At 42.8% G+C, this 15,587-nt stretch overlaps 1 protein-coding gene across 3 annotated transcripts in view; it reads right to left on the bottom strand.

Moving 5' to 3' along the window:
• Positions 1-6,660: 6,660 nt before the first annotated feature.
• Parp4 (poly(ADP-ribose) polymerase family member 4) overlaps positions 6,661-15,587 on the bottom strand; it is a 91,177-nt gene continuing 82,250 nt past the window's right edge. For all 3 annotated transcript variants that reach the window (XM_075949007.1, XM_075949009.1, XM_075949008.1), the window contains exons 34-36: positions 15,132-15,231; positions 11,139-11,271; positions 6,661-7,265 (exon numbers count right to left, since the gene is read on the bottom strand). In XM_075949007.1, coding sequence (XP_075805122.1) covers positions 7,073-7,265; positions 11,139-11,271; positions 15,132-15,231 — 426 coding nt within the window. In that variant the 3' untranslated portion in view covers positions 6,661-7,072. The remainder of the gene's footprint in view (positions 7,266-11,138; positions 11,272-15,131; positions 15,232-15,587) is intronic.

Here is a 15,587-nt window from a genome sequence, read left to right as displayed (position 1 = left end):
TGTGTGTGTGTGTGTGTGTGTTTGTGTGTAGCATGCACGTGGAGGTCAGAGGACAAGTTGTAGAAGTCGATTTTTTTTCCTTCCACCATGTGGGCTCCAAGGACGGACCTCAGCTTGTCAGACTGGGCAATGCATGGGCTATATTTAATTAATTGGATTATTTGCACCTGCTATGCCAGTCAAAATCACTCTTACGTTTCATCCCCATGTTCACTTAAGGATGCTCAGGGGCTGCCTGCTGCAGGTGGGGGGGACAGCAGCGGACCTGCAGAGAATGGCCGCCGCTCGGACCTTGCTGCCTATATATAGAGGCTGGCCGCCCAGAATGCCTGCCTTCGCCTCAACAACTCTGTGAGTCGCATCAAACTTCGAGTGGCCAAAAAGAACTACGACCTGAGGATCCTGGAGCAAGCTAGCTCCCGACAAGTGGAAGAGGGGGGGGACTGGCACGGTAGGAGAACCCCCCCCCCCCCCCCCCCGCGCGCGCTCGCGCCTGAAGAGAGAAGCAGACCGATTCTCACACCGGCATGGGACTGCTTTCCACTTCCTTGCCATGGGTCCTTTTCCCTGTTGGTCCCTTCTGTTTTCCTCTCCTTCCCATCCTCTGCTACCATTTTTTTTTATCTCTTCTCCCATCATGGAATTAATTTCTTCCATATTTTTTGGACTAGTAGAATTGAGAGAGTCCCACACTCCCATCATCTCCCATTTCCTCACCATCCCAGTCCCCTTTCCTCTCTGGTCTTCATGAATATGTTTATATGGACAGAATTAAGAAAGTACATGCATTTCCCCATTCTCTCACTTCCCCCAACTTGTCTCCCCAAAATCCACAGAGTTAAAACTTGGGACCCCTCACCCCCAGAACACTGTATATTGTTTGTCTGAGGTTTGTGCCACCATAACAGACACAGTATTCAATTGCATATACAGATGTTTGCTGGGGGTGTTCACTGCACATTTGATTTAATCTGGTTTTTGTTTGTTCTGGGAGTTGCTGGGGAGGGAGGTTGGTTTTGTTTATAAATATAAAAAAGCAAAACAAAAAAAGTTCCCTTGCTTTTAAGTGAAAATATCAGAGGCAGGTGTGGAGTTGATGTAAGAGAAATTTGAATAATATTAATGGTATAAAAGATTTACTAATAAACTTGCCTCCAATATGACTGGAAGATTAATACAATAACCGGGCTTGTTAAAAACTCTAGGAAAGAAATTTTTGTGCCAAAAGTTTTGTGTTGCCGAGAAAGTTTCTGCTAAGGCTTGTGCACTAAGATTTACTTCCAATTAGGCTCCGTTCCCACAACACAAAGAGACAACCCTGACTTCCAACGGGCTATTAAGCCTATTCCCTTATTAAAAAAAAAAACAATAACAAAAAACATGCCTCTAAGGAGCAGCTCAATGGCTGAGCCCTGAGTCACAACATCAAGTCCTAGCCTGCCATTAAGTCCCCGTGCTCTCTATCAGGAGAAGCATGATCCTGCCAGGTGGGCAAGGTGACTGTGGGTAACAACGGCTGGAAAAGAACAACACTGGTGTATGACTTAAGAAATAATTCTGACAATTTCCTTGCTGTGTAAATCTCCCATCTGCCCAAGTGGCCAGGCTTGCAGTCTGCTGCCTCTGTTTAAACTGCTCCAAGTGGGCCCTGGAGCAGGGATCTGGATGAGAGGTAAGGATAACAGCACAGGCAGAATGAGTGAGCCTAAGGTGTATATAAGTTAGTAGGCATTTATTTACTGCTGGCTCCTTTCGGACGTTATCTAGAGCCAGATTCATGCTATTGTTAAAGAACGTTTCCTTTATTGATCTAAATGTGTGGAGTGATTTCTCACCAGGAAGACATTAATTTTAGAACAGGATCACATACCTAGACCCCCAGCCTTCCAAAGGCTCAGGCAGGAAAGTGGAGAATTCAAAGCCTATAAAGCACCTCTAGATAGATTAATACATAAATATCAGATCTAAATGGAAGGCATCATAGATATATGAACATATATATGAGAGAATGATATACTAAAGTGATTTGTCCAGATTATGAATAATTGACAATTGTGCAATGTTCATTAAATAATGCTAAGGAAATCCACTTAAGAAAATATTTTTCAAATAAATTTTAAAAAAAAGAAAAGAAAACAAATGAAAAAAAGAGAAATCTTTAATAAATAAATAAATTTTTAAAAAAAAGAAAATATTTTTTAGCTGGGTGGTGGTAGCACACGCCTTTAGTCCCAGCAGTTGGGAGGCAGAGGCATGCAGATCTCTGTTAAGTGCGAGGGCACTCTGGTCTACAGAGTGAGTGCCAGGACAGCCAGGGCCACACAGAGGAACCCTGTCTTGGAAAATCAAAAAAAAATATATTTTTTCTTGCTTTGAATTTCAAGTTGATAACAAGTCTGTGATAGGGAACTTTTGCTTTCCTTGCAATATCATAATGATGATAAATATCTTAATGATGATAAAATATCTCTTGTGTTCAAAGAGATTGGAAGTTTTGCTGGACCTCATACCAGAGTTAATCTGATGTCCTCTTTTGGTCTCTGAGGACACGAGGCCATTCATATGGAATATGGACATACATGTGTTGGGGTGTACTGTGTGTGCAAGTCTATTGAAGAAGGAAGGCACTCTAGGATGAAATGTTAGGGTCTATTGGACATCAGGAAGGCCCAGTCTCTCTGACGAACTGAACCCCAACAACTGTACAAAGGTGGATTTATTGAAAGTTACACAAAGTATGTCCTCATACCAACATCCCTAATGCAATTTACATGTCTTACTAAAGGAGAGCATCGCATGCCCCATGATTCTAGTCCCTTATTATGTGTCACTTGCAATACACAATAATACAAGAGCCTCAAGTGTGCCAGGAACCAGAGTCATGGGATGGCTGCAATGCCCTTTCAGCAAAACCATTCTACAAGTCACGGAAAACAATCATTGTTTTCCACAGGGATTCTTCAAGGTCAAAGAACTTCTAAAAACATCTGTTCATTCTACTCTCTACCCAGATACAGTTATTCTGCTGAATCCCTACAACATACGTGCAAGCAAACTATTCCTACACATAAAATGAAAGGGGGTGGAGCTGTCAAACCCAGAATGTGATCTTTCCAACTGAACAGTTAACATTGCTTCTTCACATCACAGGACAAAACCGAAAGAGACGTGCAGATTTATGAAAACATGGCAACATGCTTATTTACTTGTCTGTTTTGCTCAAACTGACCTAGAACAGCTTCCTTTATAGCCTTAAACTTATGGCAATCCTCCTGCCAAGTGCTAGGATTGCAGGTGTGCCTTATCTTTGATTGGGTGTTTAAGTTGTAAATAGCTTTATATCTGTCTTAGAAAGTTGACACTAATGAAGCCAGTGTGATCGCTACAGATGAATTTTGTTGTTATTATTTTTTAAAATACTTATTATGTATACAGTGTTGTGTCTGTGTGTATGTCTGCAGGCCAGAAGAGGGCACCAGACCTCATTACAGATGGTTGTGAGCCACCATGTGGTTGCCGGGGAATTGAACTCAGGACCTTTGGAAGAGCAGGCAATGCTCTTAACCACTGAGCCTCTCTCCAGCCTTCGTTATTATTATTATTATTATTGTGTGTATTCCATGATATTCGTGGTGTCACTTCATTCCCTCTTCATGTGGATTCTGGAGATGAACACAAGTGCAAGTCTTTCCTGGTGAGTGCCTTTACTCATCGATCCATTCATCCACACTCAAATCTTCAGCCAGGGAAGAGCCGGCCAAAGACTAGTTTCCACAGCTGCTCCTATTGCACCTGAGTCCTGATGGCTCCACCCCTTGAATATCTCTCCACTGTCCAAATAAACGACAGCTTGCCTAGCTTGGAGGACTTCCCACTTCCTCATTTGCATAATTGTTCTTGCTGTTTTGTTCTTAGATTCTCACCAAAAGGGAGTCCCCTTCTGGCTAGTCCAGTAGAAATCACTGGAAAAGGAGGCAAGGGATGCCGTGGGAAAGGATATCCTGAACTGCATGAATAGGAGGCAGTCTGGACTTTAGGTAAATACTGATGAAGAGAACAAGAAGTCTGAAGACCACAGGACTGGAATTCTTTTTTAAAAAGTGTTTATACAGGGGCTTTACACAAAGGGCTACCAGAGGAATGCCGGGAGTGGAAGTGTTAACTTTCCCTGGCTACAACAATATCTTAGAGAAACTATTGAAAACAAAAAGGTTTTATTTTATTTTTGGCCCATTGTTTAAGATGTTTTCAATTATTTATAGTAATTTCTCTTTTGTAATTCTTACACCTTTTAAGCCTTTTCCATCTAGAAAGAGAGAGCCAAACTTCTGTGTTTCAAGCACTTAAATGATTCTTACATGGTGGTTCAGCCATCGCCTTGACACTGGCCTCGAACTCACAGAGATCTGCCTGCCTTTGGGAATAAATGGTGCACCACCATTGCCTGACTTTAATGCTCATATTTGTCCCTGCTTGCTTTCTATTTTAAGTGATGGTTTACTTTGCATTTAATTTAAAATTATGTTCTTTATGATGTAAAATATTACCATACTTCAGAGACAAAGCTGAGAAACGCTATGCCTTGGTAACTTCTCTCCTTGTCACCCTGTGTGAGGCAGGGAGGCCAAATATGTTTCAGTCTGTGGTCAGTTGGCTCCTCTGATTCTGGGCCCATGGTAAGGCTAAACATTATGGCTGAACGTATGTGGCAGAGGAAAGCGGCTTTACCTCATGACAGACGGGAAGCGTAGAGTGAAAGCAAGAATGAGAGATGAAACACCCTTCAAAGGTACACCTCCATCAGTTTTCTTTCAACCAAGCCCTACCTCTTACCTCTTGCTTCCCAGCATTTTCCAACAAGGGCATCATAGGGGGATTGCTCCATAATGCTATCACTTCCCAAAGGCTCACCTGTTGACAACGAAGCTCCCAATATGTGAGCCAGTGAGAGCCAAAGTTACAATTTAAGTTCTAATTACTATGCCTAAAGATCCATGAAACAAAAATGCCTCTGATCTGCCAGCCCCTTTCCTAAGGACAGATTGATGAGGGAGAATTGTCTGTATTCTGTCAATCATGTTTCAAGTAAACGCTGATTGGCCAGGCAGGAAGTATAGGTGGGTCAACCAGACAGGAAGTAGAGGCGGGGCAATGAGAACAGGAGAATGCTAGCAAAGAGGAAGCCCAACCCTCCCAGTCCAGTCCAGACCACCAAAGAGGCAACATGTGACCTGCCCCGCTATGAAAGTTACCGAACCATGTGGCTAGCATAGATAAGAACAATGGGTTAATATAAGCTACAAGAGTTAACAAGAAGCCTGAGTTAATGGGCCAATCAGTTTTATAACTTATGGAGATCTCTGTGTGATTTTCTTTAGGGCTTGCCGGCTGTGGGGTATCAGGTGGGACAGAAACCCCAACAAGCCGGCCCCCCCCCCCCCCCCGCATGTTACAACAGATAGTTCCTGACATGCTGGAGGCTGTTGCTTATGGGAAAAAACAGAACATGTTTTCATTCCCCTAAATAAGTTTGTTTGACCCAACTAAACTGGAAGTGCTTGATCACATAGGCAGGAAATATGTCAGGATGTATGCTTGCCCCCATTGGACCTGATGGAAAATGCAACGAATTAATGGGTCTTCCTTTTTAATTCCTTGCCATACTTGTTTATTGGACATTTCCAGGGAACCTGGATGTGGACCTGGCCAGAGCCCATTCACCTGGCCAGTATTGTGTATGTGGAGGTTGAGAGACCCTAACCCCTTATTTTCAAAGGGACAAGAATTTCCTAGCAAAATGTTTTAAAATTAGAAACACAGATTAGCAGCGCTTTCCTTTCCCCCTCCCACCTGGGAGATTCCAAGCACAAGGTCACTTAGCCAGCCAGCCACCTGGTGATAACAAGTAAAACAAGAAGAAAAAGGAGAAAGCTGACTTATCAGGGTAGGAGGGGGCAGAAGGCCTTGCACCATGCCAAAAGCCACTTCAAAAAAGCCTCTTTGTAGATTGCACCTTTTAAAAACTAACCCTGCAAAGAAACTTTTAACTTCTCTACCTTGTCGTTTCGGGGTAGTGAAGAAGAAGTTCCTGGCCAGCCAGAAATTGCCTGTACTTGCTTGTACTTGCAATAAAAGAGAGTTAACCTTGCATTTTGCAGTCCGGTCCACTCTGCTTTCTGGTGGTCTCCCTCTGGGGATGGGGGGCGTGCTCTGGGCACAACAGCAGTGACCTTATTCTTGGCCAGTGGGATTAACAAGCCTATGAGGACATTTCATAGTCAAACCAAATGTAACAATAAAAAAGTAACTTAATGTAGACCATAATCCTAAAGTAAAATTCAAGACCTAGAAAAAAATCTAGAAGGTGAAATAGTGGAGATTTTAAGATGACCTTTGGGTTTCTAGGATGTGGCAATAAAACATGACCCATGGAAGAAGGAGCGTGACATCTGCTGCAGACAGGACAGCCACAGAGGAAACAAGTGCACCATTGTGCTGTGCTGTCTGGTGGCCAGGGCCCCAGAAACATGCACTGGCCTAGAACGCAAGACTAAACCAAAGGCCAACTCCTTCCCTACTGCTTGATAAGTCAGCCTTCCGCTGGACTCCTGGAGGGAAGATGCAATGAGCGCCCACCCCTCAGGACATTGAGACAGTCTCTAACGTTACAGTTTTTTATTGTTGTTAAATGATTCATCAATCCTGTTTTCATTTATTTTATTTTAAAGTGGTTGATAGCTACATTGAAAAACAAAGCAAAACAAACAAACAAACAAAAAAAAACCCCAAACTACTAATACATGTCATTATCAGTACCTTTTACTATTTGATTATTTTCTACATAGAAATATGAACAGGCAGTCAGGTGGTGGTGCACCACACCTTTAATCCCAGCACTTGGAAGCCAAAGGAAATCAGAATTCTGTGAGTTCGAGGCCAGCCTGGGTGAGTTCTAGGACAGCAAGGGCCACACAGAGAAACCCTATCTCAAAATACCCCCCCCCAAAAAAAACCCAACAAAATAACAACAAAAAGATATATGAGAAATGCTTAAAATGAAATTTCATTGAATTCAGCCTTGATTGCAATGTAGAAGTCGGTAGAGAGAGCTGTTGGCGTGGGGCTGCATCCCCAGCAGTTGCTTTGTGGCGGACTCCCAGTCTTTACCCAGCTCAAGCCGTTGGCAGATGGATGGATACTGGCCTTCTGTTTTTCTGGCCCATTCACTTGCTTTCTTTATGTTCTCAAAAGCCCATGGAATATTCCTAGAGTAAAAAAAAATAAAAAAAAAGTTTCTATTGGTTCAGAATATGTGAAAGGCAATGTGGTTCCAAATCTATAACACTGTATTGGATGAAATGATGGTCAAAAATGAAGATATTTAATAAAGGCAATTCTTAAAATCTGCATCAAGTTCTCATTTCTACATGACTTGCCTGCCTCTCTTCCCAGCTCTCACTGTGTGCACAGCTGCAGCTTTTTCTTGCCTTTTTGTTTCCTGTTGTTCCTTTTCAGTGTCCCCGAGGCCCGTTTCAATGTTCATTCACTGTCTGGGAATTTTCAACTTGTTCCAGATACTTGAAGAACACCTGAGAGTCATCTGTACAGAGCTACGTCCCCAGCCCTTACACCAAAGTTTTACAGTGTTAACTTAATATTGTGTGTGGTGTGGATGTGTGGGAAAGCCTGTGTAAGAAAGCTGTGAATGAATTGGGCAGCACGCAGAAAGCTCTTCCCACAAAGCGGCTGGGCTGAATAGTTTTACGTCAACTTGACATAAGCTAAAGTCATCTCTGAGAGGAGGGGACGGTAATTTTAAAAATGCCCCCTTAAGATCAAGGTGTAGGCAAGCATGTAGGGTATTTTTAAAATGAGTGATTGGAGGGTCCAGCCCATTGTGGGCGTGGCCATCCCTGGGCTGGTGGCCCTGGGTTCCATAAGAGCACAGGGAGCGAGCCATGAAGAGCAAGCCAGTAAGTAGCATCCTCTATGGCCTCTGCAATCAGCTTCTGCCTCCAGATTCCTGCCCTGCTTGAGTTCCTGCCCCACCTCCTCCTCTGATGAACTGTGATGTGGAAATGTAAGCCAAATAAATCTTTCCTCCCCAAGTGGCTTCGGTCATGGTGTTTCATCACAGCAACAGCGAACCTAGCTAAGACAGGAGCCTTCTTGAAAGTGTGTTCGAGGCCAGCCTGGTCTACAAGAGCTAGTTCCAGGAAAGAAACCCTGTCTCAAAAAACCAAAAAAAAAAAAAAAAAAAGAAAAGAAAAGAAAAAAAAAGCAAGGACGTGAAAAGAATGTCCTACGTGTCCACATGATCTCTCTGAGAAAGGCAAAGGCCTGGGAGGAATAGTCTTGGCTCTTGGCTCGTTACACTTGACCAAAGGTGATGAGATAGCACACCAGACACATTCACTGATGTATTTGCTCAAACTAACTGCAAACATTACCACATGTTTTGTTAACTTTAATAATAAAAATGAGATAAAAATGACAAGTGTATTGTTTGGATTACTCTTTCTTCTTCTTCTCCTTCTTCTTCGTTTTTGGTTTTGGATTTTTTTTTCAGGGGTTCTTTGTGTAGCCCTGGCAGTCCTGGAACTCACTGTGAAGATCAGGCTGGCCTCGAACTCACAGAGAGCTACCTGCCTTGGTCTCCTGAGTGCTGGGATTAAAGGTATGTGCCACCATCGTCCAACTTGTTTATTACATTACCTTTGAATCCAAATGCCTGGTACCCTACACAGGTTTTGGAATATCCTTCAATCCTCAGAGATTTGGCCTTGCTGGCCACTGGGCAGGTCGGGGTGTGTGTGTGTGTGTGTGTGTGTGTGTGTGTATGTGCGTGGGCACGTGTGTGCGCGTGTGTGTGCATGTGTGTGTGTGTGTGTTAGAAATGCAATAAGATACAAATGCACACATGGCCACGCTTGAGTATGGACAGACAGTTCTCTCCTTCCACCATGTGGATACTGGGGATTGAACTCAGGTCCTCAGGCTGACACAGCAAGCACTTTTACTCACTGAGCCATCAAACCTACCTTACAACAAAAATAAGAAAGATTCTATTTGGGTGTGGCTCAGTTGATAGAGACAGGAAGGTTAGAAGTGTAAGGTCATCCTCAGCTACATAGTGAGCTCAAGACCAAATTGAGATACATGAGACTTCCTTCTTAAAAAAAAAATCATAGTTGGTATAGTGGTGCACGCCTTTAATCCCAGCACTCAGGAGGCAGAGGCAAGTGAGTCTCTGTGAGTTCGAGGCCAGCCTGGTTTATAGAGCTAGTTCCAGGACAGGCACCAAAGCTACAGAGAAACCCTGTCTTTAAAAAACAAAAACAAAACATCCCCTCCCCCACCCCACATAGTTGGTATAGTGGCGCACATCTTTAATCCCAGCACTTGGGAGGCAGAGGTAGGCGGATCTCTGTAAAATCAGGGTCTGCCTGGTCTACAGAGTGAGACCCTGTCTTGAAGAAACAAATTTATTGGAGCTAGTGAGATAGTTCATCAGGTAAAGATACTTATTGACAAGTCTAATGGCCTGAATTCAATCCCAAAAGCTGTCCTCAGATTTCCACATGTATGATATGTTGCACACTCCTACACACATGCACCTAAAAATTAATCTGTTAGTTCTCTGGGGAACTAACAGATTTATTTTTATCATCTTCCTGATTATTTCTTTGGGGAAAGGGCCATTATGATATGCGATGTGGGGTGAGGAGCTGGGTTCTTGTTTCACGTGGCTGTGAGATGTTGTACTGCATGGAGCTGGGTTTGTGTCTCACATGGCTGTGGGATGTTGTACAGCGTGGAGCTAGGTTTGTGTCTCATGTGGCTGCGAGATGTACAGCGTGGAGCTGGGATCATGTCTCATGGCTGTGAGATGTTGTACAGCTTTTACTCAGGAGTCAACCAAAGCTAATTTGAACCTGCTTATCCAGGTGGTGATGGGATTGCATTTGTCATGATTGTTCAGCTCAAGCTTCTGGCTCACCCCTGAAGGGTCCAGAAAGCCCGGTTCACCCCATTCCAGTCTGTCTCTCCAAACCCCACCCACTTGAGAGTCTAACAAAGGAAAGGCGACAAAAGTCCAGTTCTTGATGACTACCGCAGCTCCCTGCCTTCTATGCCACCAGCCGCCCAAGTGCCCACCAAAGTGCTCAGCTTTTGACCACACTTGGGCACAGACTTAGATTCACCTCTCACCTACCATCTATAAAATCTCCCTGCCTTAGTCCAGGTGCACGACTTCTCTGGCTTCAACCTCTTGGACCAGTGAACCCTCCCAAGAGTTGCTCTCAATAAACCTGCTGTTACACTTTTTCAATTCTGCTTGACCTGGTTTACTGCGTCAGTGGAGAAACTAAATATCATAGGGTCAGAAAGCCTATTAAAGATAAAATATTCTTGTTTTGTTTTGTTGAGACAGAGTCTCTTTGTTATGTAGTTCTGGCTGACAGGAACTTGCCATGTAGACCAGGCTGGCCTCGACCTCACAGAGACTCATCTGTCTCTGCCTCCTCAGTGCTGAAATTAAAGGAGTGCGCCATTATGCCGGGCAGAATACTCTAATGTATTTTATCTTCTTTCTTTCTTTCTTTCTTTTTTTTGGTTTTTTGAGACAGGGTTTCTCTGTAGCTTTGGAGCCTCTCCTGGAACTAGCTGTTGTAGACCAGGCTGGATTCAAACTCACAGAGATCCGCCTGCCTCTGCCTCCCAAGCTAATGTATTTTATTTAATAGTTTGATAAGGTTTTTTTTTTCCTTCTGTTTTTCTGTTTTGGGACAGGGCCCTACTGTGTAGCCTAGGCTAGGCTGTAAGTCAGGATTTCCATCTGTAACCTCTTCGGTGGTAAGATTACAGGAATGTGCCACCATGACCTGGTTGGTACTTTGACAACAGTGTGTATTGAGTTGCTCAGGACAGCAGAACTGAGCCCAGGTCCCTGTGCACAAGGTAAGAGCTCTACTACTGAGATACATTCCCAGATTGGCTTCATGACTTCTAAATACTTAGACCTAGGACACGTGGCTCCCATCTGGATTCGTGTGCCAGCCCACACAGTTGTTTGGAACAGGCCAATAACGATACTTTGGCTCTTTGAAAAGTTTCAAATTAGGACATTAAAGTACCTGGAGATGAAGGTGTCATCCATCTTCATCAGTGATTTGGCAACCATCCCTTCTTGTTCCAACCTGGTACGAAGAAACTGTAGTACCAGCAAGGTGGCAATTAGGTCCAGGAGACAGTCTCTTCCTTTTGTACCTAAAAAAGCAAAGATCTCCTTTACTTCATGTGGTGTTCTAAATGAGAAATGTTCCCCCAGGCTCACTCATGTGTTTGAGCACTTGACCCTCAGGTGGCGCTGCTGTTTGGGAGGTTTGGGATGGTTTAGGACAAGGGGTCTTCCTGGAGGGTCTAACACTCTAGACCATGAGCCAAGATAAACCCACAAAGTTTGTGTTGTCCTCATTCATTTACTATTTTTGTTTGCTTTTACTTTTTTTTTCTTGAGACAGGGTTTCTCTGTGTAGCCCTGGTTGTCCTGGCACTTACTCTGTAGACCAGGCTGACCTTGAACTCACAGAGATCTCTCTGCCTCTGCTTCCTGAATGCTAGGATTAAAGGCATGCACAACCAAAGCCTGGCTAAAAATTACATGTCTATTAAACTGGATGTGCTTGCTCATGCCTATAATTCCAACACCTGGGATGCTAAGGCAGGAGGATTACCATGAGTTCAAGGCCAGCCTGAATAAATTGTACTTTCTAGAACAACAGACTTATACTACAGTTGAATCATACTACATTAACAAATTATCAAATTTGATATTCCAGAATTATGAGATAATACATTTAGGTTGTGCAAGCCAATAAAACCAACTCCATATGTTCTAAAGGTCCTTGTGACCAATCAGAACACATATGTCTATCACGTTATCCTGATGGTTCTTGGACACTGAGCTGTCCCCAGAGTCTCCCACTCCACCACTTGCTGCCTTCAATAAGTAGAGAGACATGGTGTATTATGAAGAACTTTAGGTTCTTGCTATAAATATCTTGAAGGAAACCTAAACACACAGCAGATAAATAGCAGAAATTTCTGACTATACCCACGTCAGCCAACTCATTGTGGCTATCAGTATAAGACAAACCTAAACCATATTATAAGTTAGATGTATGGCATAAGAACAGACAGGAGGACCAATGGAACCGAATAGAAGACCCGGATATCAATCCACACATCTTTGAACACCTAATCTTTGATAAAGAAGCAAAAAATATCAAATGGAAAAAAGAAAGCATATTTAACAAGTGGTGCTGGCATAACTGGATACAATATGTAGAAGAATAAAAATAGACCAATATCTATTACTATGTACAAACTCAAGTCCAAATGGATCAAAGACCTCAACATAAAGCCAGCCACACTGAACCTTATAGAAGAGAAAGTGGGAAGTACACTTGAACGCATTGGCACAGGGAACCACTTCCTAAATAGAACCCCAACAACACAGACACTGAGAGAAACAATTAATAAATGGGATCTCCTGAAACTGAAAAGCTTCTATAAAGCAAAGGACACTGTCAACAAGACAAAACGACAGCCTCCAGAATGGGAAAAGATCTTCATGCACGCCTTTAATCCCAGCACTTGGGAGGCAGAGGCAGGCGGATCTCTGTGAGTTCGAGGCCAGCCTGGTCTACAAGAGCTAGTTCCAGGACAGGCTCCAAAACCACAGAGAAACCCTGTCTCGAACCCCCCCCCCAAAAAAAAAGATCTTCACTAACCCCACATCAGACAGAGGTCTGATCTCCAGAATATACAAAGAACTCAAGAAATTGGACACCAAAAGATCACATAATCCAATAAAAAAAAAAAAGGGAGTATAGACCGAAACAGAGAACTCTCAACAGAGGAATCTAAAATGGCTGAAAGACACTTAAGAAAATGTTCAACATCCTTAGTCATCAGAGAAATGCAAAACCAAACAACTCTGAGATTCTATCTTACACCTGTAAGGATGGCCAAGATCAAAAACACCAATGACAACTTATGCTGGAGCGGTTGTGGGGAAAAAGGAACGTTGCTGGTGGGCATGCAAGCTGGTACAACCCCTTTGGATGTCAGTGTGGCAATTTCTCAGAAAATTAGGAAACAACCTTCCTCAAGACCCAGTAATACCACTTTTGGGTATATATCCAAAAGATGCTCAATCGTGCCACAAGGACATGTGCTCAACTATGTTCATAGCAGCTTTGTTTGTCATAGCCAGAACCTGGAAACAACCTAAATGCCCCTCGATCGAAGAATGGATATGAAAAATGTGGTACATTTACACAATGGAGTACTACACAGCAGAAAAAAATAATGACAGCTTGAATTTTGCAGGAAAATGGATGGAGCTAGATAACATTATTTTGAGTGAGGTAACCCAGACCCAGAAAGACAATTATCACATGTACTCACTCATAGGTGGTTTTTAACCACCTATAAAACCACAATCCCAGAGAAGTTAGACAACAATGAGGACACTAAGAGAGACTTACATAGATCTAATCTACATGAGAAGTAGAAAGTATAAAAAGACAAGATCTCCTGAGTAAATTGGGAGCATGGGGACCTTGGGGGAGGATTGAAGGAGGGAGGGGAGAGGCAGGGAGGGGAGCAGAGAAAAATGTAGTGCTCAATAAATATCAATTAAAAAAAAGATTTGAGAAAGAGAAAAAAAGATTGTTCCAACTGTAAATGATCATAATGCCAATTAGCTGGAACATACACTTAGACTGTTCCCACTATACAGCACCTTTCAAACAGGGCTGCCTGGCAAAAAAAAAAAAAAAAAAATTTAGGCGTAGGTGCTACTGATCCCTGAGCAGGGGATACAAGCAGTTGTGGGCTACCATGTGGATGCTGGGAACTGAATTCAGGGACCTGAACTTACTGTAAGAGTAGTAAACACTCTTAATACGCCTAGCTGGAGACCCATCTCTTCAGCTCTGTTCACTTGTTTTTATTTTAATTTTAACTTTATTTTACATTCCATCTGCAGTTCTCCACCCCCGTCCATTCACTTATTTTTTAATTGTGTATATGCAGGGTCACATGTATGCCACTATGTGCATGTGGAGGTCAGAGGTCAACTTTTATGGAGTCATTTCCTTCCACCTGTATCACACAGGCTCCAGGAAGCATGCCACGCTTGAGCATGAAACCCCGTTAGCCACTGAGCCATCTTGCCAGCCCATGTGTTACATTTTGAGAATCATTTTCAGAACACTCATTAAAGAATACTCATTTGGGGGCTGGAGAGATGGCTCAGGGGTTAAGAGCACTGGCTGCTCTCTCAGAGGACCCAGGTTCAATCCCTAGTACCCATATGGCAGCTCACAACTGTCTGTAACTCCAGTTCCAAGGAATCTAACACATTCATATCAAATAAAGTTAAATAAATATTAAAAAAAAAAAAGAACACTCATTTTGCCAGAGCGGTAGTGGTGGTGCACATCTTTAATCCCAGCACTAGGGAGGCAGAGGCAGGCGGATCTCTGTGAGTTCGAGGTCATCCTGGTCCACAAGAGCTAGTTCCAGTACTATTGAGCACTGAATAGTGTTATCACTGGCATGGTCTCATTATGTAGCCCAACTATTCTCAAACTCACGCTCCGCCTGGCTAGGCTACCAAACGGCAGGATTCCAGGTGTGTGTCACTATTCCCAGATTCGGGGTTGTTCTTCTGCAGTACTTGGTGCCACACACTCTAATCAAATTGCTAATAAAATACTCCCATCATTGGTAAAGTCATGACTGTTAATAAATCTGATTCTAGTAACTGAGCATGGTAGCACACACCTTTGATTCCAGCACTTGGGAAGCAGAGACAAGCAGATCTCCGAGAGTTCAAAGCCAGCCTGGTCTACACAGAGAGTTCCAGGCTAGTCAAGGCTACATAGTGAGACCCTGTGTCAAAAAAAACAATTAATTCTATTCATATGGAACTTCCAAAACTATTAGATGAACGCACTAGTTTACAAAATAATTTATTACAATTAGGAGTTTGCCTGTAAGCAAGTGGAAAAGTGAAGGAACACAGTGACTTAATTAATTGAAAAACAGTGGCTTACCTAGAGATCGAATGCCTTTTTCTTCAAGAAAATTGTGTAGAATATTTACATTAAGTTTTAGTATAAATCCTAGTGATGGTGTCAGTTTCCAGAAACCATCCTGTAAAATTAAGAAAAAAAAATTATATTGATAATCGTAGATTCTATGTCATATAGTATTTTTCTAGCATAATTCCCTTTTCAGTATTAAATATATACCATCAGACCAAGTGTACCAGGGCCCAGGCCTTAGCACAACTGACTCCATGATGGAATTACCATCAGGCTGTAAAACTTAGCATGTAGACAGCATCACCTTCCAAAACCAAAACAAAGGCCAAATCCATCAAAGTCCATAGTTCTGGGAAAGTCTCTAATGTACCAACCTTGTTTTTTTGGCTTCTGTAGTTCTGCTTCTAGCTAACTGTCCTTGTTAACTTAAATGTTTCAACCAGACATGGTTTTTTTTTTTTTTTT

Source organism: Microtus pennsylvanicus, chromosome 15, assembly GCF_037038515.1.
Source record: "Microtus pennsylvanicus isolate mMicPen1 chromosome 15, mMicPen1.hap1, whole genome shotgun sequence".
Lineage (NCBI taxonomy): Eukaryota > Metazoa > Chordata > Mammalia > Rodentia > Cricetidae > Microtus > Microtus pennsylvanicus.
Note: the sequence above shows the minus strand (reverse complement) of the source record. Positions and strands in the feature narration are given on the sequence as shown.